Consider the following 25843-nt stretch of genomic DNA (forward strand, 5'->3'; position numbering starts at 1 on the left):
ATTTATTCTCACACTTCTACATCCAACTCACAGATGTAACCTTGCTTTGAAAAAAGAAATTATTCATATAACCCTTTTAGAAGTTAAGTTATAGTCATTTGTTTTGGGCATAGCATTTTCGAGCCTGAAACCTTAAAAACAGGCTCAGGGCTTAAGAGGTTAACATTGCAGGAAAGTTGATTGTCAAGTTCCAAAAAAAAACATGCAATATATTAGACGTTAAGTACTTTGTCAGGCTTAATATTTATCTGTAGATAGATACCCCCAAAGCTTTTTTATTATTTAAAAGAAGACCTTAACCTAAAGTCAAGGGTGTAACTTTGGTTTGAGAAGTGGGGGGGACACAAAACAGGGGGTCCTCCGCAATGAAACATGTTCTCAATTTAATTCCATTTCCTGCCTTTCTACAAATATATGAGGGAAGTCCAAGAAAAATGTATATAATGAATGTGCACACTTATAGTATCCTATCCATGTGAACCTGTTTTTATTTGTTATGACCTCACATCCTCTAGGGGGGTCCCCCCCCGCACCCCGGGAAGATTTTTTTCTTTAAATTGAAGTTGAAAGCATCAATCCGGTGCACTTTGAGGACAACATTAAGAAATGTATGGATACAGCTCTCAACGCTCATATGAAACAGAACTGTATATATTTCAATAATCAAAAAAACAATAGAATATGCTCACAACCAATAACACATCATTGATAAACTCCTCTCTAAACTCTTTATCTTACCTAGTCTGCATTCTTTCTTTTTATTTATACATATTTGACTAATCACTCCCCTTTCAAACTGTGTTTTTTATTTGTGTACTGACCTAGTACACATTGGAAGGATTTCATTTAATTCTTATTTTATATTGTGGTGACACCATGTGGGACCATAATTCACCTTGCTTAATGTGTTGCCACACGGACCCTTTAGTGGGGAACACCTGCAGCTTTAGCTGCCATTCCTGCTAGCTCGTCAGGCAGAGCAGTGCATGTGTTAACCTCTCTGATATTAATGGATAATAAAGATTGGAACTCCATTCTTAATACACCGCCTCCGACTATCTTTTCACGGCACTACACTGGTGACCCTGACTTTTCCGAGAAAGTTTCTGGAAAATTAACGAACATGGCTGAGCGTGATGTTTTCATAAAGCTGCCGGAATTCTGGGAGCACGCCGCGGAGGCATGGTTCGCACAGGTGGAGGCACATTGCCGACAGGTCCGTGACGGGGACCTACAATACTACCATGTGGTAGCAGCGCTGGGGAGCTCCACGTCGTCCAGGTTGGTGGGATTCATCGCAGCCCCCCCACATCATGGCAAATATGAGGCGATTAAGGCCCTTCTCCTTAAGACATTTAGCTTATCTGCTAAGGAGAGGGCCCGCCAGATACTTGACATTCAAGGCCTAGGAGACAGCAAGCCATCCCAGCTAATGGAGAAAATGCTAAATCTGCTAGGGGGGGAAGATCCCCGGATTTTATTCACGGAGATTTTCCTGCGTCACTTGCCTCCCCGGGTCCAGACGGCGCTGGCCAACACGCCTGTCACGGAGCCCCGTGCTTTGGCTGAGGAAGCGGATCGTTTTTTCCTGGCTACACAACAGCCCGGTGCAGAGACGTTAGCCGCGACGCTCAGCAGCCCATCTGCAGTCAAGAAAGCGTGGCGGAGGCAGGACATGGCTGTATCGAGTCGGCGTGGAGACACCGGAGAGTGCTTTTACCACGCACGTTTCGGGACAATGGCGAAGACATGCATCGCCCCGTGCAGCTACAAACCCCCGGGAAACAGAGGGGCCGGCGCTCAGTAGTGGCCCTGAGCGTCGGCGGCACGTGCAGGCTCCTCTTCGTCAGCGACAGCGTTTCGGTGAGCCTGTTTCTGTGTGACACGGGCGTTCAACGGAGCGTAGTACCAGCGTCGAGTGAAGACGTCACCCGGGGTGGGCACGGACCGCGATTGACGACGGTTAACGGCGGTCCCATTCACACGTACGGCGTGAAGCCTATGTGTCTGTGCATCGGAGGACAGCGTTTCAGCTGGGATTTTGTGACAGCGGACATTTATTTTCCGCTCCTCGGAGCGGATTTTTTGTGTGCTCATGGACTCTTAGTGGACGTTAAGAATAGGCGTTTGGTTGATGCCTTAACGTTTTCTTCCCTCATGTGCACACTTGGCAGCGCAGCGTATGACGGGCTGTCGGGCTCGCTGTCGGGGGGAGACACGTTTCTCAGACTGTTGGCCGAGTTTCCAGACCTGTCGCTACCCACCTTCTCTGCACTTACCACTAAGCATGGTGTGGAGCACCACGTCACTACCGAGGGGCCTCCTGTCTACGCCAGGGCCCGGCGGTTGAACCCTTTTAAGCTGGCTGTAGCGAGGGCGGAGTTCGCAACCATGGAGCGCCTGGGCATTGTCCGCCGCTCCAACAGTCCTTGGGCTTCCCCCCTGCACGTCGTCCCAAACCGAACGGCGGGTTCCGCCCGTGCGGGGATTACCGCCGACTCAACGACGCCACTACGCCTGACCGCTATCCGGTGCCGCACATTCAGGACTTTTCGGCGCATCTGGCCAGTACGGGGGTATTTTCCAAGGTGGACCTGGTGCGTGGATACCACCAGGTGCCCATGCACCCCCTGGACATTCCCAAGACAGCAGTGATAACGCCTTTTGGACTTTTTGAGTTCCTGCGGATGCCTTTTGGACTCAAGAATGCCGCTCAGACGTTCCAGCGCCTGATGGATTCGGTGCTGCGGGACCTGCCGTTTGTGTTTGTCTACCTCGACGACCTACTCGTCGCCAGCGCTTCAGTGCAGGAGCACCTGTCCCACCTCCGAGCCCTTTTGACGCGGCTCAACGAACACGGATTAATCATCAATCCTGCAAAGTGCCAGTTCGGGGTGTCTGACATTGATTTCATGGGGCACCGCGTCATCAAGGATGGTGCGGCACCTCTGCCGGCGAAGGTGGAGGCTGTTGCGGCTTTTCCTCGCCAGCTCACAGCCCGGTCGCTCCGTGAGTTTCTGGGGATGGTGACCTTCTACCACCGTTTCATCGCCCGGGCCGCACACATCATGCGGCCGCTGTATGAAGCATTGAAGGGCAAGACCCCCATCCAGGCGATCGACTGGACGGCAGAGCCGGACGTCGCTTTTGCTGAGATCAAGACCGCGTTGGCTCAGGCGGCTTTGCTGGCACACCCATCATCTACGGCTCCCATCTCCATCACCACGGACGCGTCGGACTACGCGGTCGGCGCGGTGCACGAGCAGTGGGTGGAGGGCGCTTGGCAGCCGCTCGCCTTTTTCAGCCGCCAGCTGACGCCCAGAGAACGCAGGTACAGCGCTTTTGACCGTGAGCTCCTGGGTCTTTATTTGGCTGTGCGGCACTTCCGTTTCATGCTGGAAGGCCGGGAGTTTACGGCGTTTGTCGACCCCAAGCCGCTCACTTTCGCCATGTCTAAAGTGGCGGAGCCTTGGTCGGCACGTCAGCAGCGGCAGCTTTCCTACATCTCTGAGTTCACCACAGACATTAAGCATGTGGCTGGCAAGTCGAACCTGGTTGCAGATTGCCTCTCCAGAGTCGTCATCGGAGCCGTTCAGTTGGGCCTGGACCAGGCTTGGAATTTCGTCATTTTAGGGGCAAGGCCATTTGGCCTTCCCGTTCACATTTTTTTAAGGGCACAAAGGCCACATGACAGGGCACAAAGGCCATTTGGTTAAATTACGCTGGTCAATCAACATGACTGAAAAGTGTAGCACTAACGTCAACACCAGTCGTTTTACAAATGGCTGAATAGCAATAGTGTTTCTTAAACGTATACGTTAAGTTCAGCCATAAACCACATAAGTCAGTCATGTATTATATCAAAACCGCTTAGCAATAAAAATACTAGATTCAAAGGTGACAGCTATCTGCTAGCTTGTAGAAGCAACACTAGATGTAGACCCCTTGAAGGGAAGACGTTAGCGCTATCCAAACTAGCTAGCTATCGCTAGTTTTCATGACAAAATGTAACGAGTCGACTTTAAATAGGCTAATACAATGGTAATTACCTATCAATAGTACTTTCTATAAACACGTAAATGTTAAGTCCTTTCAAATACTACCACATACTTCAGTTAAATCATATCAAAACAGCTTGGTCCGCTTGCTTACCTGTGCTTGTCTTGCTCCCGCGGCTGAGGAGGAGGCTGTCGGGCCCCTACAGTGGCCGTCGTGAAATTCCCACCCTGGCCTGGCCTGGACTATACTCGCATGGCGGCGAACCAGGTCACAGACCCCGGCGTCCAGGCTTGAAGGTGGAGGGCGCGGGGCTGCGCTTGGAGGACGTGGTGTTTGGCGACGCGGGCGTTACCCTCCTGTGTGACGTCTCCACAGGCCTGTCGCGGCCAGTCGTTCCCGCCAGCTGGAGGCGCTCTGTGTTCGAGGCAGTGCACGGACTGTCACACCCCGGCGTTAAGCCTTCGGTGCGCTTGGTGGCCGCGAAGTTCGTCTGGCATGGTCTGAAAAAGGACGTGAGGACTTGGGCTGGTGAGTGTGTGGCTTGTCAGCGCGCTAAGGTGCACCGCCACACGAAGGCGCACCGCCACACGAAGGCCTCTTTGGAGCGCTTCCTGGTGCCTGAGAGGAGGTTTGACCACGTCAACATCGACCTGGTTGGTCCATTGCCCTCCTCTCAGGCCCTCTTGTTGAGCGGCTGCAACTGCAGTCACGCCGCCAGGTATGGCGTTTCGTGGCAGCTGCGCTGGGTTATGTTAGAAATTAAAATCAATGTTTTGATGGCATAATGTACCTTAAATGTACCTTCAGTTTAAATGCTGTTTTATACTGAAAAACCATAAAATTATTGTGCACAACCAGTTAAGCTTTTATTCTGAAAATCCTTCATCTCCGGTTAGCATGTGGCTAGTTTACCATTTCTTATAGAGGTTAATTTAGTAGCGAAATGACATGGAGTGATGCACACCGAAACCTACTGATTTTAACACTGCAAAGTTATTGTTTACAGACCCACGTCTGTAAACAATAACTTTATTCAAATAAACTATACCTTCATTTAATATTCAGCAATAATAATACTTCTATAGTTGCAGTGTTAAAATCAGTAGGTTTCGGTGTAAGATGTGACAACATCCGGAATGACCAGAAACCAAACCAGCCGTGAAGTATTTTCTGTATTTTTTAGAATATTAACTACAACGTTTAGAATGTGTTAAAGGAAAAGTGATGAAAGACAATATGAGGAGAAGAGGCGTGTTTAAGTATGTATTGAATGTACAATGCCTGAATCCTCTGTTTAAACGTAACAACGGACATTAAGATGTGGAGGGCCGGCCCGCAGGGAGGAGCCTGCAGAAGCTATATAACAGCAGCACCTGAGCGGTTCGGCCTCTTTTCTCTGCTAGCGAGGGCCAGAGGCAGCTGCTTTTCTGTCGGACAATATCCTGTTTGTGACTTTACCACGCTTTTTATTAATTAAAGTACCAATTTGAAAACATCTCAGAGACTCCATTTAGTCTCCTTTTTAAGCTTCTCTTTCCTGGACACGAGAATAACCATCACAGTTAACAATTGGAATGACCCCGACGTGATACTCGTTGGCCGGGAGAGACTACACAACCAGCTGTTTTCCGCAGACGCGGCTTCCGTTCGACACAACGAGCTTGAATACTTGGTAAGAGGAAACCTGTTAAATCAAATTCTTCATAGTTTATGCAGTACAAAATAGGTTTGTGTTGGACGGAGGCCAGCGGATCCTGAAAATAGCTGTGTATTTAATGTTAAAACAACCAAATTTATAACAATAAGAATTCCATAACACGTGGCGTTGCATTTTCACAAGCAGGGTGAGTTCAAATTTCTTTTTTCTTATATCTAACCCTGCATGCTATTAATTTGTGTGTGTAGTATTTTAAAATATAAATGTGTGTGGCCATTGTACTTTGGGTAGGTGTCTTGTTGTGTTTTCATGTAGGTGTCTCTTGTTACGTTAGTAGTTAGTTAGCATATGACGTAAGGATAAGTCCATTTAACGATTATTGTTAAGATCTGTGGGACATAGCGAATTGATTAAGGATCAAGTAATTGAAAACCAACAAGGCATAGCGAATCAACTTAGGGTTGAGTAACTGAAGACAGTGCTAGTCGAAAACTGTTGAAAACTGTTTTAAAAAAGTCCTTTTTGAGGAAAGGCTTGATTAAGGTGTAAGCTTTTATCAGTGGTCATAACTGTTCTATTTTCAACCAAGATATTGTGGGTGGAATACGATATTTGGAGTTGCAACAGCATTACGTTAAATTGACGACGGTCATTTAATGGTCGCTGATAAGTTACCATAATACTCCCACCTAGCGTGTCGAAATGCCAGCAGTTGACCAATAGTGGACTATAAAGTCAAATAATACGTAGATAGGTTTATAGCTTATGCGTAAGGGTTCCTAACTTTAAGTGATGATATCAATAAGATAAAGCCCATTTTTTCATAGTAAACTGAAATGTTATTTTAAACTGCAGTGTTGTTTTGTGTTCAATTTTCTTGACAAGATTGCACCCCGCCATTATTTAAACTCCCCTGTGAGAGACACGAGGTGTTTTCAAATCCCTTTGTTCTTCAGGTCAAAGGTTGGAAAATCAGTTGCCATCTTGTCTTGTCCTCATGCTGAAGCCACACGGCAGTCGCCATTTCGTGAAATGCTAATTGAAAGTACTCTGTTTGTTTTGACACACAGTCCCACTCACATGAGGCTAGGCACTCCATATTGAGAAGGACAAATCATATTTCTTGGCAGAGTTGGAACTATAAAATAGACAGGTTATCTTACCGTGGGAAGTTTGGTATTTGTAGGAGTCTGGTTTTGAAAATATTCTTGTTTGCAAGTGCGTATTGGCGGTTTATTTGAGATATTCTTGTTTGCAAGTGTGTATTGGCAGTTTATTTGAGATATTTTTGTTTGCAAGTGTGTTTTGGCGGTTATGTGCTGTGTTGTTTAACCATATTCAAATTGTCTTCCCATTTTTAAGGAAATAAGCTTCTTCTTGTTAAAAAGAGGTCAGTTTTGCAACAGCTATCCCTAGTGGATTAAGCTGGAAATTACAACAGCGCACTCTGCTGGTAATACAGAATTATTACAAAGATACTATAACATTTTGAAGCTTAATTTTGAGTGTTATTAATGAACACATTCGCCAGGACAGAATTACAAAGTGGTTTCTAATTAAAATATGAGAAACTTTACATCATAGACTTTCAAACTAGACTGTAGAATATTCAAACACCAATTGATTAAAGCTACATGTAACCCATACATTTCAGTATGCACTGTACACAGTAGATTTAGATTTTCACAAGACTTCGATTTTCATATCTCAAAGTCAAAACGATACACTGTACAATTTGTATTTTAACATTTCAGATTTTAAAATTTGCATAATTTGTTATCTTTTAATTTAATTTATTAATATTTTTAAAAAATAATAATAATAATATTAAATTAAAAAATTTGAAAAACAAAACATTCTAAACAAACTTAAAAAAAAAAAAAACCCTACCCAGATTTAAAGTTAAGTTCGGATGACATAGGATATTATTTATCAGGAACGAAGGTGCTAGTCGGAGGATTAGTGTTTCAATCTTTGATAACTTAATAATATTCATTTGAATAGTTAGAGAACATGTCACCAAAATAAACTAAATTGAGGCTAGACGCAGAGCCAGGCTCAACTGCAGATATCAAGGGAAGGATACAAATCATATCAGATGCTATAACAGCTCCAAATCTTAGAAGAAAGACATGGAGCCAAATGGAGAAACTGTTGGAAAAATGGCAAACGAGAGGACTGTATCCAGCTGATGATCAACCAGCACCAACGGAAGCACATAGAACAGCTGTAATTGACTATGAGAATGGAGAATACCTGCAACAGCAACAAGCATGGATCAAAGCCGGAAAACCCCCTTGGTATGGACCTGCTAAAAGCGCTATGAGGAGAGCTGAAAAAAGGAAATCTAGAGTTACAAGTCTGGTACGCCATCTAAAATATGTCAGCCAAGGATCAACGAATGTGGTTCCAAGCTTGACTGATGCGCCTCCTCCCTACATGACAGAAGAACACCTTTTCTTTCAACCCTCAATACAAGCCCCAACTTTTGGCGCTTTAGGAGGAGTATTGGAGTTGAACGGTCTCCCCACAGCTACACGTGTCAAAGACTTGGAGTATGAGGTAAGACTCCTATCTGGTGAGCTCAACAGAAGATTGGACGAACTCGACAGAAGAATGGAAGAGGAGCTCAACAGAAAAATGGAAGAACTCAGCAAAAGAATGGAAGCACAACTCAAGAGAAGAGAAGGCGAAGGTTCTCCAGACACAACAACAGTAACTGAAGCTGGAAGATTCAACTGCTCAAAACTCATGCTACCGGTGATAGCGGCTGGAGAAGGAGGATTGAAATACCAATCATGGACTCACAGAGACATGGAAGCATTAGTGGCAAAGCTACCTCCACTCATCAAAGGAGGTCAGAAGTGGGTGAATGATCTGGAGAGATACACAGCCCAAGACCACCTGTGCTTGGGGGAAAATGAGGGCCCTGCTTGGACGGATTGAAGGATGACTTGAGGCAAAAGCAATAGATTCTGAGGCCAATTGCACGCACGACTCAGATGACACTTCATTCAACTACATCAGGTCGAATTATTGGGCTGCTATTCGTCACATCTACCCGACAACATGCAGTTTAGATGCCCTCAACAGCCTGAGGAAAGGCACGGAGGAAGAAATGCATGCCTTCTTGAAGAGATGTGAAGGAGTGTGGGAGGACTACACTGGAGAACGACATGATCTTTCTCCACCTGTTGAAATGTGGTGGAAGAAAGCTGTCGTTAAAACCCTTCCCCCATCAGTGCAGGCAAGCCTGGATAACGTGGTGGGATTAGACACTAAACCCATTGAAGAATGGGGACTACATCTCATTCACCACGATATGAAATACCAAGCAACCCAGAGGGAAAATGACGAAGAAATTCAAACATTACAACTAAAACTTCTGAAGATACAGGTAGCTGAGAAAGACACCGTAGCTTGTAGGAACAAGACAAGGAGAAGGGAGGGGAAACTTCCATAGAATGCAGGGCAGACACCTCAAACTGTTAAATCTCAGATAGTGCCAGAGAGTCAGATTCAAAACCAACAACCAGGAGGTTTCCGAGGAAGCAGTAGCAGAGGAAAAGTACTCCGGTTTGAGGGATGCTACATATGCGATCAGCTGGGCCATTGGGCTAGAGATTGTCCACAACAACAAATGAAATACCCACCACATGCACCAAACAACGGCCCTCCATGCATTTACCCCGGGGGAGGTTTCCATGACTACGACAGAAGCAGGGGGTCTCAGGGATGTCAAAGACGAACAGCATTGCCAAACATGACCCAAATGCCACTGACACCCTGGTATCAACCACAACAATGAGGAAGCTCAGAGGGCCAGACCACCAGGTGATGCATCTTCAGCACAAGGGTATTTTGAAATCCAGCTACATTGAGCCATATCTGTCACCACAGAAGGGAGAGGTTTAATGTTTAATGTAAAAACAAAATCGAGAGTAGCATTTGCATTTACACATAAAGCATCCACAGAATAGAACATTTAGCAGACTATTTTTGTAATTATGAGAAGGAAAGAGATTACGAGTGATGTTGTTCCCCCACACAGAAAACTATTGTGTCCACACAGCTAGTGAGGTCAAGACGACGGGTTTCCACCAAAAAATATGAAGACGGAAACCTAGTACTCGCCCAAGACGGAGGATCCATACCAAATCCTCCTGTTTACACCGACTGCAGTTCAAGGGGTGGCGATACACCTGACGTGGAGCTGTTGAGACCTAAAAACAGAAACTCGATTCTGCTGTGGTGAAGTCTGGCTACAAAGGGAGGTGTCCGATAGGGTCGCTTGTCTCAAACCAGTGAAGAAGTCAACAAGAACCCAGCAGAACTAGAGAGTGACTGTTAGCGGGAGAACAGTGACAGAGCGACAGAGACTGGCACAACATTTTCCAGCCAGTACATAGACAGACCCCGTCAGAAGACCGGGGCTGTGTTTAAAGGGGAACTTCATTTATTGTTAGTGGAAGTGTAGTTTTTTTTTAGTCAAACAATTATGTGATTTATGGAGTCAGATTACATTTTTCTCATAAACACAATTTTATAATCGGTCTGAAGTATCTGTTTTAAGGCAATGAGCTGCAGATTAAATAACATAACACTGATTGAGATCGTGGATGAAGAAGTTGTAGGGTTTTTACAACAGTTTCAAGAATCAGTTCTTATTTATTTATTCTTGAGTAATTTTACTGATTTATAATGTAGTGCGTAAGGCACTATCTCATTTTGAGTGAGGGGCACCAGCCCTTCATGCATGTCACCCTCTGTGAGAATGGTTCGTATGTTTCCCTCTAGTTTAGATAAATATTATTTTATTATATCTTTGTACAGCAGTATCAAACAATCCTCTAATCCTAGAATTATTGAGACGCATTAGCGACACCAGGGGTATTGTTTTTCGCAGCAACAATGATGCATAATACCAGGACAAAAGCCATTATTGCAACAAGTAAACCATTTTTTGTGCTAATGGCAGATTTTAGTGAATATGTTTTTATACCATCAGAAAGCCACACATCATACGTTATTTTGTACGCCTTATGGGTACACGGAGAAGTTATATTTATTTAATGCAACGTTATGGGTTTTACATGTCCTGTTCAGAATAGGCTAATCATTGCAATATTAATTGAGCATGTTCTGCTCAAAGGAGGGCGTGTCATGATTATACAGATATGTTGATTTCAGTGACGTTGTAGTTAATAAATAATAACATGTAGTTAACAATAGGTCTCATAACGACAAAAGGTATGCCAACGCTTGGGCCTCCTCCAAGGAGGGAGTGGTCCAGTTTTAGATATTAGACGAATAAAAGTAATGAATATGTCAGAACGCTGAGTAATATTATCCAAGTTTTGTCTACACAGGCTAAGAAAGCTACAGAGATACAAGACGAGACACAAGAAGAGACTCCTGTTCGGCCAAGTGATTGGGTGAGGGTGAAAGTTCACAAAAGACTGAGCTGATCCCTGGTGGACGGAACAGTGAGAAGTTGTAACGAAATTCACACGCGCTCCGGTTTAAAGGTAAAGAAAAAGGAGCAAATTGACACCACCTCACACATTGTCACCCTTCACTGGAAACTTCCAGAACATTATTGGGAGTTAGGACTGATTTGGCAGAGCTGGAACAAAACAATAAATAGAAATAAGATAAAGATAGAAACAGCTCAAAAGACGAATTGTCTATAGATTTTTATAGATAGTACACTAAAGTGAAAACCTATTTTTGTTTTACATCTGAAAAAGAGTCCAATTTTTGGTATACGTTATTATAGTACTCATTATTTAAATTCTGTAACTGACACCAAGGGAGAAAATAGAGATGATGTCAAGAACAAAGCCAAAGCTAGTGTGGGGTCCCCTAGGGATAAGAGTCAGAATAGCATTGTTGATTGTGCTCATTACACTTGGCACCTTTCTGGTTGGATGGGGAGTACAATATCAAGTAAGACATGGATCCATTAGTCCACTCATAGAGAATGCCCACATCACTAACAAAACTCCAGCTGTGTTTCAGAGAGTTTCACTTATCCCTAGAGCCAAAAGATCAGCTGAGCAACAAGAGGAGGAGTTAGAAATACTCGGTCCCAAAGGTGAGGCGATTACAATCAAGATGATTCACCCCCCATATATGCAGTTCTTGTATCAAATGATGAGATGGGTTTAAGTGATTGGGATAGGTAGGTGCATTTACAGATTAGGGGAATCTAAAAATACACTGGATCCATGTTTTAGTCTGTGCCAGAAACACCCCTGTTAAGTTTATGGACAACCAACCGGTGACCTGAGCACAATTATTGAAAAATGATTACAGTAGAAACAGGCTACTAACCCACAAGTACAGCTTTGTACGTACAAACTCTTTGAACAAAATTCCCCAGCAGATTGTGGCGACATTGCAGATATGTTCAGTCACAAAAGTTACTTATGTTCTAAATAACAGTGAGATTTAAAGTGATGGAGAAAATATGGGGACGTTCTTTTGTAGTGTGTGAAATATGTGGTGCTTGAAACATGTAGGTATTTTTAATTTATAGAAGAAAATGGTTTCCTGAAAGAGTTATTTGGAGTAAACATGTTACAGTGGGTGGAAACAATGTTTAGGGATATGGCACAACCATTAGTAGACATGAATTGGGTTTAGATCACATTTAACATCTAAGACAGATAGTAAGATTAGGAAGATAGAGTGGAAAGGATTGGATATGTTTTACCTCAGTGTGTTAGAATTAACTATAGGTAATGCGGCCCGAGATCTCTCTCTCTCTCTCTCTCTGCCTGTCAGAATGCTACGACCCCATCTTCAGACAAATGACCGCACCACAGGAGACTCCTCCTCCTCCGGTTTAAAGACAGACAACCCGAGCAGAACCATCTCCACCTGAGGCATCCAGAACCATCTCCACCTGAGGCATCCAGAACCAAACCAGCATGCTGACAAAGAGGCAAACTCTCATTGGTCCCTCAAACAGGATATGAAGTTCCAAACTGAGCCGCGAGATTTGGCACAATAGCAGAGTGTGGGACATGAGAGCAGAATACACCACTCCATGCAACAGCGTAGAGACTGAAAAGGAGGAGATGAAATGCAAAGCAGTTGGGCCACTGAAAAGAATTACAGCGGGAAGATCCAAGTGCGGATGGACTGAGGAGAAGACAGAACCAGAGGAGTTGGCATGGGCCAGCAGAACGTGAGGGGGTCGTGGCTTGACGACCAGAGGGGGAGAGAAGGAACACAGGAGTGAGTGAGTTTACACATAAACACACTTATTAGAAAATAATCCTAAAAACACACTGAGGGTAGAACATATTATTCAATCTTTTCATAATATAAACAAATTATTCTTATAGAGATTCTTATTCATGTGAGAATTTGGGGAAGATTTAATTTGTTACAATATAGATAGCAGGCAAATCTTTATTTGAATGGAAAATGTTAAAGGTAGAGCTGGAACCAAGCCAAAGAAAGTATTCCAATCTAGAGTATTGGTTTCACCATTGTAGCATGGATGTTACCATAGGAGAACTGTTAAGGTGGAAACAACATTTGTTTGTCGTCCAAGATGTAGAGTTTTAAAAAGACACTAGGCAAAGAGCGATTGAAGATTTTAATTTTGAAAAAACTAGTACAATTGGGAGTAATACATGCAGGGCCTTGGATCACTCATTTTAATGGTGCATATTTTCGACAATAAATATCGTTCAGGGAGAAGGGGTTGCTCAACCCACTCTGCAGATGTTTTAAATCTTACTTGCAGCTTCAGAGGGAGCGCACGGCACCAGAGTATGAGTTTTAAAAGACAAGTGCCACCACCTCCTAATGCTCCTCCATTTAATCAGTGATGGCCTGACATTTAGAGATGTTATTCAAAAGGAGAAACATATCTGCCATGAGTGAAAATTCCTGAATTGAACTACAAACCATTAATGAAATGACTTCTGTTTTTGAAGTCCTTGTTAAAGCACCCAAGGTTCCACACACTGTTAAAGGGGGTTAGCATAGTTATTTAAGTAGACCAGAAATGAAAATAAATTAGTATAATGAGTTATTGATATTCCACCGGTTTTCACACCATTTCAGGGACTTTATCACTGTATTAGAACAGACCACCCCAAAGCCAGTAGGGCTAAGAGACCAGTCCCAGGGGGAGTTTAGGCTCCAGGGTACAAGGATAGCATAGGGGCGCCCAGGGGAGGCCTAGATGTTGCACTAATTCCATGTCCTAAAATACCGATTGATTACAACGGCCTCTTCTAGAGAACATATTACTTTCATACCTTAAATCAGGGGTACTCAAATACAAATCTTAAAGGTCCAAAATAAATGTTTCAATAAGACAAAGGTCCGTTTATTACGGTCATTCAAACTTTTAAACAATTGCAACAAGATTCTTAACACGAGGTTGCAAAAACAAAAATAATCTGTATGCAGCAGTTTTCATTGTTGTTGTGTCTGTGCTTGACCCCTCAGAGTCGCAGTGTAAGAGCTGCACAGTTATGAATAAAGGCAGCTGCACCCTCTTTCATTCAGCATTCCCATTATTGCTTTATAAATGTCTTGCCCCTTGTGTGTCCACTGAGGTTCGTCAGGCCCAACACATCTTCAACAAACTCCCCCTTTGCCTCATCATAAAAACTCACAAACACCAGCAACTGAGCATTGTCAGTGGTGTCAGTGGACTCACCCACAGCTAAGGAAATGCACTGACTTAAAACAGTTTTTTGGGGGCAGACCCCCTCAAAGAAAAAAATATATTTACACACGTAAGGTCATCATCTTAATAGTTGTGTATGCTCATCCGTGAGCAGAGCATCAAGTTGACATGTCTATTACAGCTGAATGCGGCGATTACCATTTTGTTCAGCAAAACGCCTCACAAACGTATTAAGATCAACAGCTTTAGTGCGTTTTGATTCAATGCTGAGTACAGCCAAACTGACAGTCTCTTCTCTGTCAGTGTAGACCGCAAATACCTCATTCCTTCAGTGCTTGGGTCCGAATGCTTCTCGTTTTGCGCCGTCCAGTTCAAAATGAAATCGCCGCCAATCGTATATCCACGCTCGCGCCAGGACCGGGGGAGGGGTTACATGACGTGCATCTTGTGCTGCATTCACTTGCACTCGGACATTAGAGACTTTCTCTCATAAATGTCCGATGAGCCACAACTTTTCTTTCAAAACAAAGCTGCCAACTGGGGTGGCAGCTGGGGTGGCAAGGCCTATTTTTAGGGTGTCAGTTGCCACCCCGGTAGGTGAAACTAGGCTACTAGCTACAGTACAGATGGAACTAGATGAGCTGTTAACTCTCGCTCTGAATTTTTTTTTTTAATTCTCGCTCTGACTTAGACAGGTTGAAAGAGACACACACATTTTTCCCACCCACATTCCGCGAAGACCCGCCCTACTGTGCCTCTGATTCGCAGATTGTTTGGGGGAAAAAAACGCTGACTGGATGATGAATGTGATTGGACCAAAGCGTTGACACACACAGGTGGAACACAGTGGAACAGTCAGACATGCAGAGCGCTGTTTGCAGTGGACATAGCGGAGAATTTTGACTCGTTGCGAATGCGTTGTGGCGATGTCTCACATATAATACAGAGAGATAATACATATGAAAAGTATAATTTGCTCGGAGTCCGGAGACAGTGGTGGTTCGGTCCGGATCCGGACCGGAGTCCGTAGTTTGAGGATGCCTGCCTTAAATGGTATGAAAGGAGGGAGGGTAAATTTCTCATGAGGAGACAGTTACAAATGCTAGTAGAACAAGACGGCCCACCCCAATACAGATGTTGATGAAAATGATGAGTTAGTTTGAATGATGTTAAACGATATGGATGTTCAGAGATGAGGTTGTTCAATGAATGTCCAGCCGATGTGATTCTTTAAATGATGAAATCATGTGAAGAAGTGAGCAAAATAAAATGCTAAAATGGAGTTAATCTATTTCAATTTACTCTATACTATTCCAAGATAGTTTATTTCATTTTTATTATTTTTCACTGTTCTATATGGTAGATTTCATGTATTTTCGAATCATTGCTATTCTAAAATGGGTAGTTTCTTTTCACTTTGTAAAAACAAGTGCCTTAACACTGAGTGTATTATGAGAACGGTTTCTGTGAAAGGAGGGAGGAAGAACGCTGCAGGCCTGGCCTCACGTCTGAGCCTCAGGTTAGTCCGGGTGGTCAGCCTCCTGCTGCAGAGCTGGAGACAGCAGCTCAGCCAGTCAGAGCTGGCGCTGATCGCTGCTCACTGTAACGGACTGAAGTCTCCAAATGACAATGACTCTTTTCCAGAGATGCAATGTTTTCCTGATCTCAGTTGTGAGGGTTTTTTGTCAAAGTTGGACAATGTTACTGATTTTAAGTTTAGCACCATGTCCAACAAAACCTTTTATTATTTGGTGACAAAGGTGCTGAATCAGAGCAGACTCCAGGAGCGAGTGGACACCCCAACCCAGTCTCACAAAAAAACGTGTAATAACTACGTTGGTCCACAACGTAGGACGTAGTATATCTACAAAAACGCCTCTGAAATTATAAGATGCCTACGTTTTTTTTCACCATTCATTCCAATGGCTGGCTTCTATGTCACGTGATCTTCACATTTCTCCCTGCAGAAAAAAAAACATGGCCGACCTTCGGTTTATTCTCGGTGTAAAATGCCTATTTTAAGGTTAGTTTGGTCATTAAAATGCGTTTTGATGTCATTTCATGCGAGAAATATGAGTTGTTATTTAAGATTATGTGTGCAGTGGGTGTACATGATCTTTAGTTTGCTAGTTATTACGAAGATTACTTCAGGAAATTGTATCCATTCAACGTTTTCATTGTTACCAAGATGGTTGCTAGGGACGCTGCTATCGATATTATTTCTGTTATGTTGTGTAAAATGGTGTTATCTTTATTGCTACCCCCTTCCCCGTCAATGTATAGTGTTGGTCCACAGTGCAAACGTATTAGTTATTAGCTAGACTTTTATTTAGCATCTCAAAAAACATCGGACCGGCGGAGACAGGCAGTCCGGCTCACTAAAATGTCCGTGCAGAACAATACCCTGGCCTAACCCATAGATCCGTGGGTGAATAATGTCAATCACCACAATAGATACGTTATTTTCCGTTACCAACACCGTTATTAGTGTTGGTCCACTGCTTTTCTCTTTGAAAGTCATCACATAACGGCATTGTAATACACGGTTCGGCTGCATTAAATGTTACATATCTGCTGTAGTTCTCTATTTATAGAGCCTTGATGAGACAAACATGATGAACTGGAAACGTGACATGGATCATAAATATATCAGTAATTAAACAACATCTTACATTTATTTTCACACAATACGTCTCCTTGCAGTATCAACACTAATTCGGCTGACTTTTATATTTGATCCAATTGGTAGATAGGCTGTATTTACACCATAAAGGTGCACAGCTGATATAAAGGGACACCTAGTGGTTAAAGCATGTTATTGAATTTCATTATTTTTATTATTAGATATTAATAGGATCCCTATAAAGTATATTCATTACTCGTTATTCTCTACTAATAGTTAATTAAAGACTGTATATAATGACTATTTTGCACATCCCTTTCAAGATTTTCTAAGGTTTATTGACATATTCACAAATGGTGTAGTTATGCAATGAATGTAAAACTTTGTGTATACCTCCAGGAATGTTAACTATGTTGAAGCACTTATTTTAACTGATATTATACATATGTATTATACTCTTATAAGATTTAGATAGTATAAGAAATGTGCAGAATATGACAATTTAATGGTGGAGGTACACAAATATTGAAAGATGTCTTGTGATGCACTGTTGAGGAACCTGTGACCCAAGTTTTTCATCTCCGGCCTTGTCAGGTATTGAACAATCAATAAAGAAAGAACAGAGAATTATTAAATATAAAACACAGAATTTGTGTGATTATACTAAATGATTTACAAATAAACACCACTGCATATGTACAACTATACACATGCTGATATAACGCAAATGTTTCCAACTTGGGATCAATAAAGTATATCTTATCTTAAGCTGATCGATGGCTACTGCCAGATTTGCAAAATGTGCCTCTGAACCTTGACAAGTGCATGTTTCAGGCTTATCAATGAACAACAGGAGGGGTCACAGACATAAGACCAGCTGTTAAATAAAGCTCTTCTGACCTTAGCTGTCGTGTGGGTATATATTAATGCTGCCCATTGGGCACAAGCAATTTTCCAACATTTATTAATTATATTTTTTAAATTTGAGTGTTTCCTATCCCCTAAACCTCCAAAATCAAATCAAGTTTTATTTATATAGCACATTTATAAACGATTTTTGGTCGAGCCAAAGTGCTGTACATATAATAAAATTAGCCTACAGTAGAGACACTTTACAGCAAATACAACAGCACAGATTGTTCAGAATATCAGTATGAGAAAAACGACACCCTCTATCCTCCAGGGATGTACACGGTTTAATACTGGCAACTTCTTATAATGGGAAATATGAAAACGTCTTTTAAAACTACAATTCCCAGTAGAGACGTGCCAGCATGTGTAGTTCTGGGGACGGGGTGGGGGAGGGGGGGGACGCGTGGACCCGTTCAAATCCAGTTTTGGACAGTCTGCCGTGGTCCCATCCCATTTCATGGGTATTGTTCTGCACGGACATTTTAGTGAGCCGGACTGCCGGTCTTCGCCTCCCGGGCGTGAAGCTGTTTACATGTGTTTTGAGATGCTAAATAAAAGTCTAGCTAATAACTAATATGTTTGCACTGTGGACCAACACTATACATTGACGGGGAAGGGGGTAGCAATAAAGATAACACCATTTTACACAACATAACAGAAATAATATCGATAGCAGCGTCCCTAGCAACCATCTTGGTAACAATGAAAACGTTGAATGGATACAATTTCCTGAAGTAATCTTCGTAATAACTAGCAAACTAAAGATCATGTACACCCACTGCACACATAATCTTAAATAACAACTCATATTTCTCGCATGAAATGACATCAAAACGCATTTTAATGACCAAACTAACCTTAAAATAGGCATTTTACACCGAGAATAAAACGAAGGTCGGCCATGTTTTTTTTTTCTGCAGGGAGAAATGTGAAGATCACGTGACATAGAAGCCAGCCATTGGAATGAATGGTGAAAAAAAACGTAGGCATCTTACAATTTCAGAGGCGTTTTTGTAGATATACTACGTCCTACGTTGTGGACCAAAGTAGTTATTTCACGTTTTTTTGTGAGATTGGGTTGGACACCCGGTGGAGAGCCCACCTGGGCCTGACGGAGGCTCAGAGGCCTGAGTGGAGAGCGCTCTACAAGCCTCCGCTGACTAAGAGGGGTGGGGACCTCCAGTGGAGGATTCTCCACGCTGCGGTAGCTGTTAATGCGTTTGTTTCAGTGATCAACCCAGTGTCTGACGCCTGTCCTTTCTGTGAACAGAGGGAAACCATTTTTCATTGTTTTACAGAATGTGGTCGACTCCTTTGTCTTTTTCAGTTACTCACTCAGATGTTGATTTTGTGTAATGTGGTTTTTTCTAAGTCAATGTTCATTTTGGGTTGGAGGTACAGCCAGAAGCAAAAGTGCAAAAGTCAGCTTTTGAATTTTTTGTTGGGGCAGGCTAAAATGGCCATCTACCTCAGCAGGAGGAATACAGTTGCGGGATCATTGGATACCGATGCAGTTTCGATTTTCAAGCGGATGGTTAAAGCAAGACTGAAAGCGGACTACAGTTACTTTTGTTTAACAAAAAATGTGAGAGAATTTGAGGCCATGTGGTTAAAAATGCTTTGTGTTCTGTGGAGAATGAGGATCTTATTTTCAGTCGTTGTCTGAACTGACAATGTGTGTCAATGTGTCTGTTTGGTTATTTGCTTTGTGAATTAAAGTGGTTTGAAAAATTAAAAAAATCTAAAATAAAATCTCTAAATATCTCTCTCTAAATATCTCTCTCTCTAAATATCTCTCTCTCTAAATATCTCTCTCTAAATATCTCTCTAAATCTCTCTCTAAATATCTCTCTCTCTCTCTAAATCTCAAAATAAACTCCCAAATTCGTCCTGAAATGAACTTATTAAACGAAACGAAAAATATAGCCTACTGGATCTAGAAAAATATAGCCTACTGGATCTAGAAAAATATTCATGGGGTGGCAGGAGATTTTGAGGGATGGCATCCCCACTCTTAGACCAGGGGTACCAAATGTATGGAGACTGCTGCAATAAGTACATTCATTAACTGTCTCATCGATGTTTGTCTGAATTAATATGATAATATTAACAATCATATTATTCCTATCATAGCGGATACAAGCGGCCGAGATGGGTTTTCTCCGCAGGGTGGCTGGTGTCTCCCTTAGGGATAAGGTGAGAAGTTCGGTCATCAGGGAGGGACTCGGAGTTGAGCCGCTCCTCCTTCGCGTCGAAAGGAGCCAGTTGAGGTGGTTCGGGCACCTAGTTAGGATGCCACCTGGGCGCCTCCCTAGGGAGGTGTTCCAGGCACGTCCAGCTGGGAAGAGACCAAGGGGTAGACCTAGGACCAGGTGGAGGGATTATATCTCTTCGCTGGCCTGGGAGCGCCTTGGGATCCCCCAGTCAGAGCTGGTTGATGTCGCCAGGGAAAAGAAAGTTTGGGGCTCTCTGCTGGAACTGCTACCCCCCGCGACCCGATCACGGATAAGCGGGAGAAGATGGATGGATGGATGGATTATTCCTATCAGCTGTCAATCACTGTTATGATGCGGTGATTACCATTCTGTTCAGCAAAACGCTATGGGCTCAGAACAGTCTCATAATACACACATGCACACAGAAGGATTCACACTTGTATTTCCGGATCCACACTTGTGTTTTTCAATGCACACACAAATGTGTTCCGTTTCATATACATGTAAATAAAATCCAATTACAGAAAAAAGTTTTACATATGTATTTTTGATCCTCACATATTTGTTTTCCGTTTAAATCCCCTGAACCTGCAAACACAAACAGCTTTCTGTGCACGGATCGCTGTGCATTCGTGTGTGGGTTTTTGAGACTCCCCTGACGCTCAGCCGATACTTGTAATTTTTTCTATCTATTGCCAATCAGATGTCTCCTCCATTCTAAGCCAATCACATGAGTCCGGCGGTCATTATCCCCCTTCAACTTCATACAGACATAAATAAAGCAGCTGTATTCGCCATACAGGAAACACACATTTAAAACGGTTTTGCCTGCCGTTTTTGTGTACACAAGCATCATCAATGGTTCGGAAAGTGGCGCTGTACCTTAATAATATAAAGGCTTGTATTTGCGTGCATTTCCTGTTCGGAAAGTGGCCATGTACTGATAGTGGAGGTGTCCTGAGATTAGCGCCTGCAGGCAGGCTCCATGGACCTGTCAGCTCCGGACAGCGCAAAATGCGTACATGAAGCGCTACGTCATGAACGCAAGAAATCTACCCTCGTGGGGGCGCGCTCATGTGATTGGCTTAAAATGGAGGAGACATCTGATTGGCTATAGATAGAAAAAATTACAAGTACGAATCGGCTGACCGTCAGGGGAGTGTCAAAAACCCACACACAGATGCACAGCGATCCGTGCACAGAGAGCGGCTTGTGTTTACAGGTTCAGAGGATTTAAACGGAAAACAAATATGTGAGGATCAAAAATATATATGTAAAACTTTTTTCTGTATTTGGATTTTATTTACATGCATATGAAACTGAACACATTTGTGTGTGCATTGAAAAACACAACTGTGAATCCTTCTGTGTGCATGTGTGTATTATGAGACTGTTCTGAGCCCATAAAACGCCTCACAAACTGATTAAGATCCAAAGCTTTAGTGCGTTTTGATTCAATGCTGAGTACAGCCAAACTTGAAAGTCTCTTCTCTGTCATTGTAGACCGCAAATACCTCGTTCCTTCTGTCTACAGTACTTTGGTCCGGATGCTTCTCGTTTTGCGCCGTCCTGTTCAAATGAAATCGCCGCCAATCATATTTCCACGCTCGCGCCAGGGCCGGGGGAGGGGTTACAAGGCTCGTGTCTTGTGGTGCATTCATTTGCACTCGGACATTAGAGATTTTCTCTCATAAATGTCCGATGAGCCCAATGACCACTACCCCACTGCCTGATATCATTAGAAAGCTAGGAATCTCCTCTTTCCTGACAGTGTATACAACTCAAAATGTGTCTTCAGGTCAATGCGACTGGTTTTGATAGAGCGAGTCACATATGAGCTGGTCCCCGAAAATCCTTGATAATAAAAAGTGGATTTTATTTAGCTTTTTTCCACGGACCACCTGCAGTACCCTCGCGGATCACCAGTGGTCCGCGGACCACAGTTTGAGAACCGCTGAAAAATACACTTCAGTAAAAAAACATCTTTCTCTTTTATTTATTTGCATTGTATTTGATATTAAGGTAATTCCCAAAAGTAAAAAATAAAACATTATTTTTTAAATGATAATATATACAATGTCCTGACAAGAGAAAACCATAGCTGAGTATTAGCACTAGAGGGAGACACATCAACACTGTTGTTATAGAGTTACCCATGCAGATGCCGGTGTCAGAGTCGCTGAGCAGGCTGTAGTCGCAGTAGAGCTGCTTGTGGTGGTCGCAGGGCTCCAGCAGGGAGCAGGGTTCCCCCAGCTGCCGGGCACACACCTTACAGCAGCCACACCCGTCCAGCACCAGGCTGCTGCCCAGCGTGCAGGGCGGGGGGGCTGCAGAGCAGGAACAGGGTTGGGAACAGTCCTGGGCCACTGTCTGAAACACACACATACACACACACACACACACACACACACACACACACACACACACACACACACACACACACACAGGAGAGCTGAAAGCATGGCTTTTAATAAAAATCCCTATATATATATATAATATATATGTAAAATAATACATACTGTTTATACATTCCCTAAAGTTAAGTATGTAACAAGATCATATACAGAGGCTAAAATAATGATACAATACCAAATAAATTATAACAGAAAATATATATATTTTCTGTTTTAATAACCAAAACCACTGTTTATGTTCTAGAAATACATATATTTTGGTTAACTGAACTTATAAAGTCAACATTTGAATTGGTGGTTTACATCAATTGTGTAATGTGTTGAACTATTATTGAGAAATAATACATGAGAGATGTGGATTCAGTCCATTGGATATTTAAACACTGATCATCATTGAACTGTGGGATTAATGGTTGTTGCTTTCTGCACAAAGTGTTGGTTTGGGTAGTTGGTCACTTCAGACCTTAATTGGGAAGTGTGTTTGGACGTTATGAGGCATTTCGTTATGGACCATTTTGTGCAAAACCAGTGCTGTTTTCAGCTAAATTAAAAAGATTGAGCTACTTAAATAGGGGAGTTGTATGGTCATATTTAACTTAACCATAGATGAAAAAATCACATTAAACAAGTAGCAGCAGGAACAGCATTGACCTGAGCGTCTCAGCCCCTAGTTGACTCCCCACACACACACCACAACACAGACTATATCACCCCTTGCTGCTAAATACCAACAAACTATGTGCTAGATGTGCAATATATATAGATGCCGCTAATAACTGTGTAATATATACCTGGCTGCTAAATCCTAAGAACTGTTACAGGATGTGTATTTTTTTTAATTATGTAACTTTTTATTTTTTATTATATTTATTATTATATCATAACTTAGTACTTTTTTTTAATGTATGTCACATATTTAACATATGTAACATTAAGCTGTCTGTGGCTCTTTTTCCGGCTGTAACTACGCAAACTTCCCCTCCGTGGGACTAATAAAGGTATTCCGATTCTGATTGTTTGAGTTTTACAGCCTTCAACTTCATTGTTTTTAGTTCCCACTCAGCCCTCTCAAACAGAATTAGAAAGTTAAATGAGCACTAATAAACCCACTGTAAACCTCAAGTCAAGCAGCAAACAACAAAAGGACACAGTAGGGCTAGGGATCCCTTTGTAGGGATCCATGGCAGCGCCATCACCATTCACATCAATACAATTAATGTGTTAATGATTCAATTGTTTGCTAGAGCAAACAAAAGAGATCTAGCCTTTTCATTTTGCACTCAATGTGCACCGGAATGGTGCATTTAACTTTGAATTGTATACATTTGCATTTTCTAAATAGATGATTGTGTTGAGTAATTGTGGTCTCAGGAATAAACAGATATCCTTATTATGATTTGTGTCATAATCTAGCAGCATTAGAACATAGAGGTGCATTTGCTGAAGTGCTAAAGTGCCAGATAGTATACTTAATTAATGATCATTTAGTGTGCATGTGGATTGGCAAACATGTAACTATTTGTTAACATATAACATAGCAATTTATAGAGCCATACCAAGTTTATTTATGGCTGTCTTCACGTTTGTTGTGTTGTTCCCAAGTGACCAATAAGATACAGTACATGCTGTGATTTCCAGCTGCAACCCTCTTATTTTGAATCACCTCTAAGGTTTGGGAGAACAAGCAGGCACTTTCTCATGTTTTACCCCCAGCTGGACACATTTAGATGACTATAACTACTTGAGCAAGCAAATGAAAAACGTTCTTTCTATCAGAAATGATGACATGTTCATCTTAAAATTGGACATGTGTGTCAAGAAATTGGTGTACTTGAGGTTTTTGGGACAAATGAAGTTCTGCCCACACCCCACAGTGACTTTGGCTAGCCAGAGTACAAGAAAAAGAACATAAAGCAAACATAAGGAAAACAGATTCTCAGCTAAAATAACTGCAGTGGCCTACCGAAAACATGGCAAACAAACATGTTTACTGCAATGCCCCATAAATATACTATAACACAATTAAATGAGTATGAAAATATCAATTTGCCAAAGACAATGTGAGAGGTCAAGTGAGAATGCACTTTACATAGAGCAGAGGCTCCTATTGTTTTGGTCTGGTATATGGCTGCACAGAATGCCACAGGATGGCGACAGCAGACTGAGACCAAATGGGCCAGCAAATATTTTCCATGTTTTGTTTCCTTCCACTGTTCAGCACCAGCCCAGCATTACATTGCATTTCATTTAGCTGACACTTTTATCAAAAGTGACTTACAATAAGTGCATTCATAGCATAGAGGCAGCAGGTTTAAGGAAGAAAACATGAGAGCAACAGATGGGAAATAATGAAGAAAAATACTTCTGAGTATTGTGGTGCAAGAACTGACAGAAGTTCTCTACATTGTTACCAAATGCAACAATCCTAAACTCTATTATCACAAGTTTGGCTCTTTATGATGAATGACTACACACTAAAGATTCACATGCAGACTTAAATGCCCATTTCCTTGCACATTTTCACAGCACAACACCGTCATCTAGATATAAGTCCATCCCCAAATCACGTTTTATTTCATCAGAGAAAATGTGATTCTTAAAATCAAACTTACCGATGAGATAATAAGCAGGAGAACATAGAATGTGTCTGAAGATTTCACATGCATGTTTCTGTGCAGGCTGCAGTCCACTCAGCCGTATGGTTCCTGAGGCGGGAGACTCACTTGTGTTATTCTCCGTGCTGCAGACTGATGAAGACTGGGAGGAGGACCGGACTTAAATACCAGCCCTGTGGGTGTAGCCGGAGAAACCAGAGCCATGCCACTGTGCTGTGAGAGGTGAAAATATTCCAAGCGAGACTTGGTAAGACCCAATAACAAACTGACAGAATTAAGGTTAAGGTAAAGAAAAAAGGTTCTACCGTCTGCTCATGTCTCCTCTGACAAAATTGTTGATTGTAGCATTTACATTGCAAGCCACGACATTGAATCCGTGTGACAACTTTTATGACAACTATCTAACATTCTATCAAGTTAACTACTTGCCAACAGGCACGTGCACACATATGGCGCATTTCCACTGCAGGGCCTCGCATGGCTTAGTACGGTATCGTTAGGCCTTGGTAGGCCAGGCTCACTTTATGCTGCGTTTCCATTACAGTTTAGGAACTGGGGCAGTAACTATAGTAACGCAGTGTAGGCGGAGCCGTGACGTCATCTTCAATGCGAAACACAAAACCAACATCAGCCGTTAGCTGTTAGCACTCAGAGCTCACAGCTCCTCATATCTGTTCAGAAACTAGACAAAAGTTAAACAAGTACATGTCGCTGGTTTATTTATGTCTGTATAGGCCGTTGTTGTGAG

The 25843-nt window shown here is 42.5% G+C and overlaps 1 protein-coding gene across 1 annotated transcript in view; it reads right to left on the reverse strand.

Annotated features, from left to right (window-relative positions):
* ccn2b (cellular communication network factor 2b) overlaps positions 1 to 25220 on the reverse strand; it is a 54916-nt gene extending 29696 nt beyond the window's left edge. Inside the window, exons 1-2 of the mRNA XM_034202165.1 lie at positions 25093 to 25220; positions 22220 to 22436 (exon numbers count right to left, since the gene is read on the reverse strand). Coding sequence (XP_034058056.1) covers positions 22220 to 22436; positions 25093 to 25146 — 271 coding nt within the window. The 5' untranslated portion in view covers positions 25147 to 25220. The remainder of the gene's footprint in view (positions 1 to 22219; positions 22437 to 25092) is intronic.
* Positions 25221 to 25843: the final 623 nt, after the last annotated feature.

This window comes from Gymnodraco acuticeps, unplaced genomic scaffold (genome assembly GCF_902827175.1).
Source record: "Gymnodraco acuticeps unplaced genomic scaffold, fGymAcu1.1, whole genome shotgun sequence".
Taxonomy (NCBI): Eukaryota; Metazoa; Chordata; class Actinopteri; order Perciformes; family Bathydraconidae; genus Gymnodraco; species Gymnodraco acuticeps.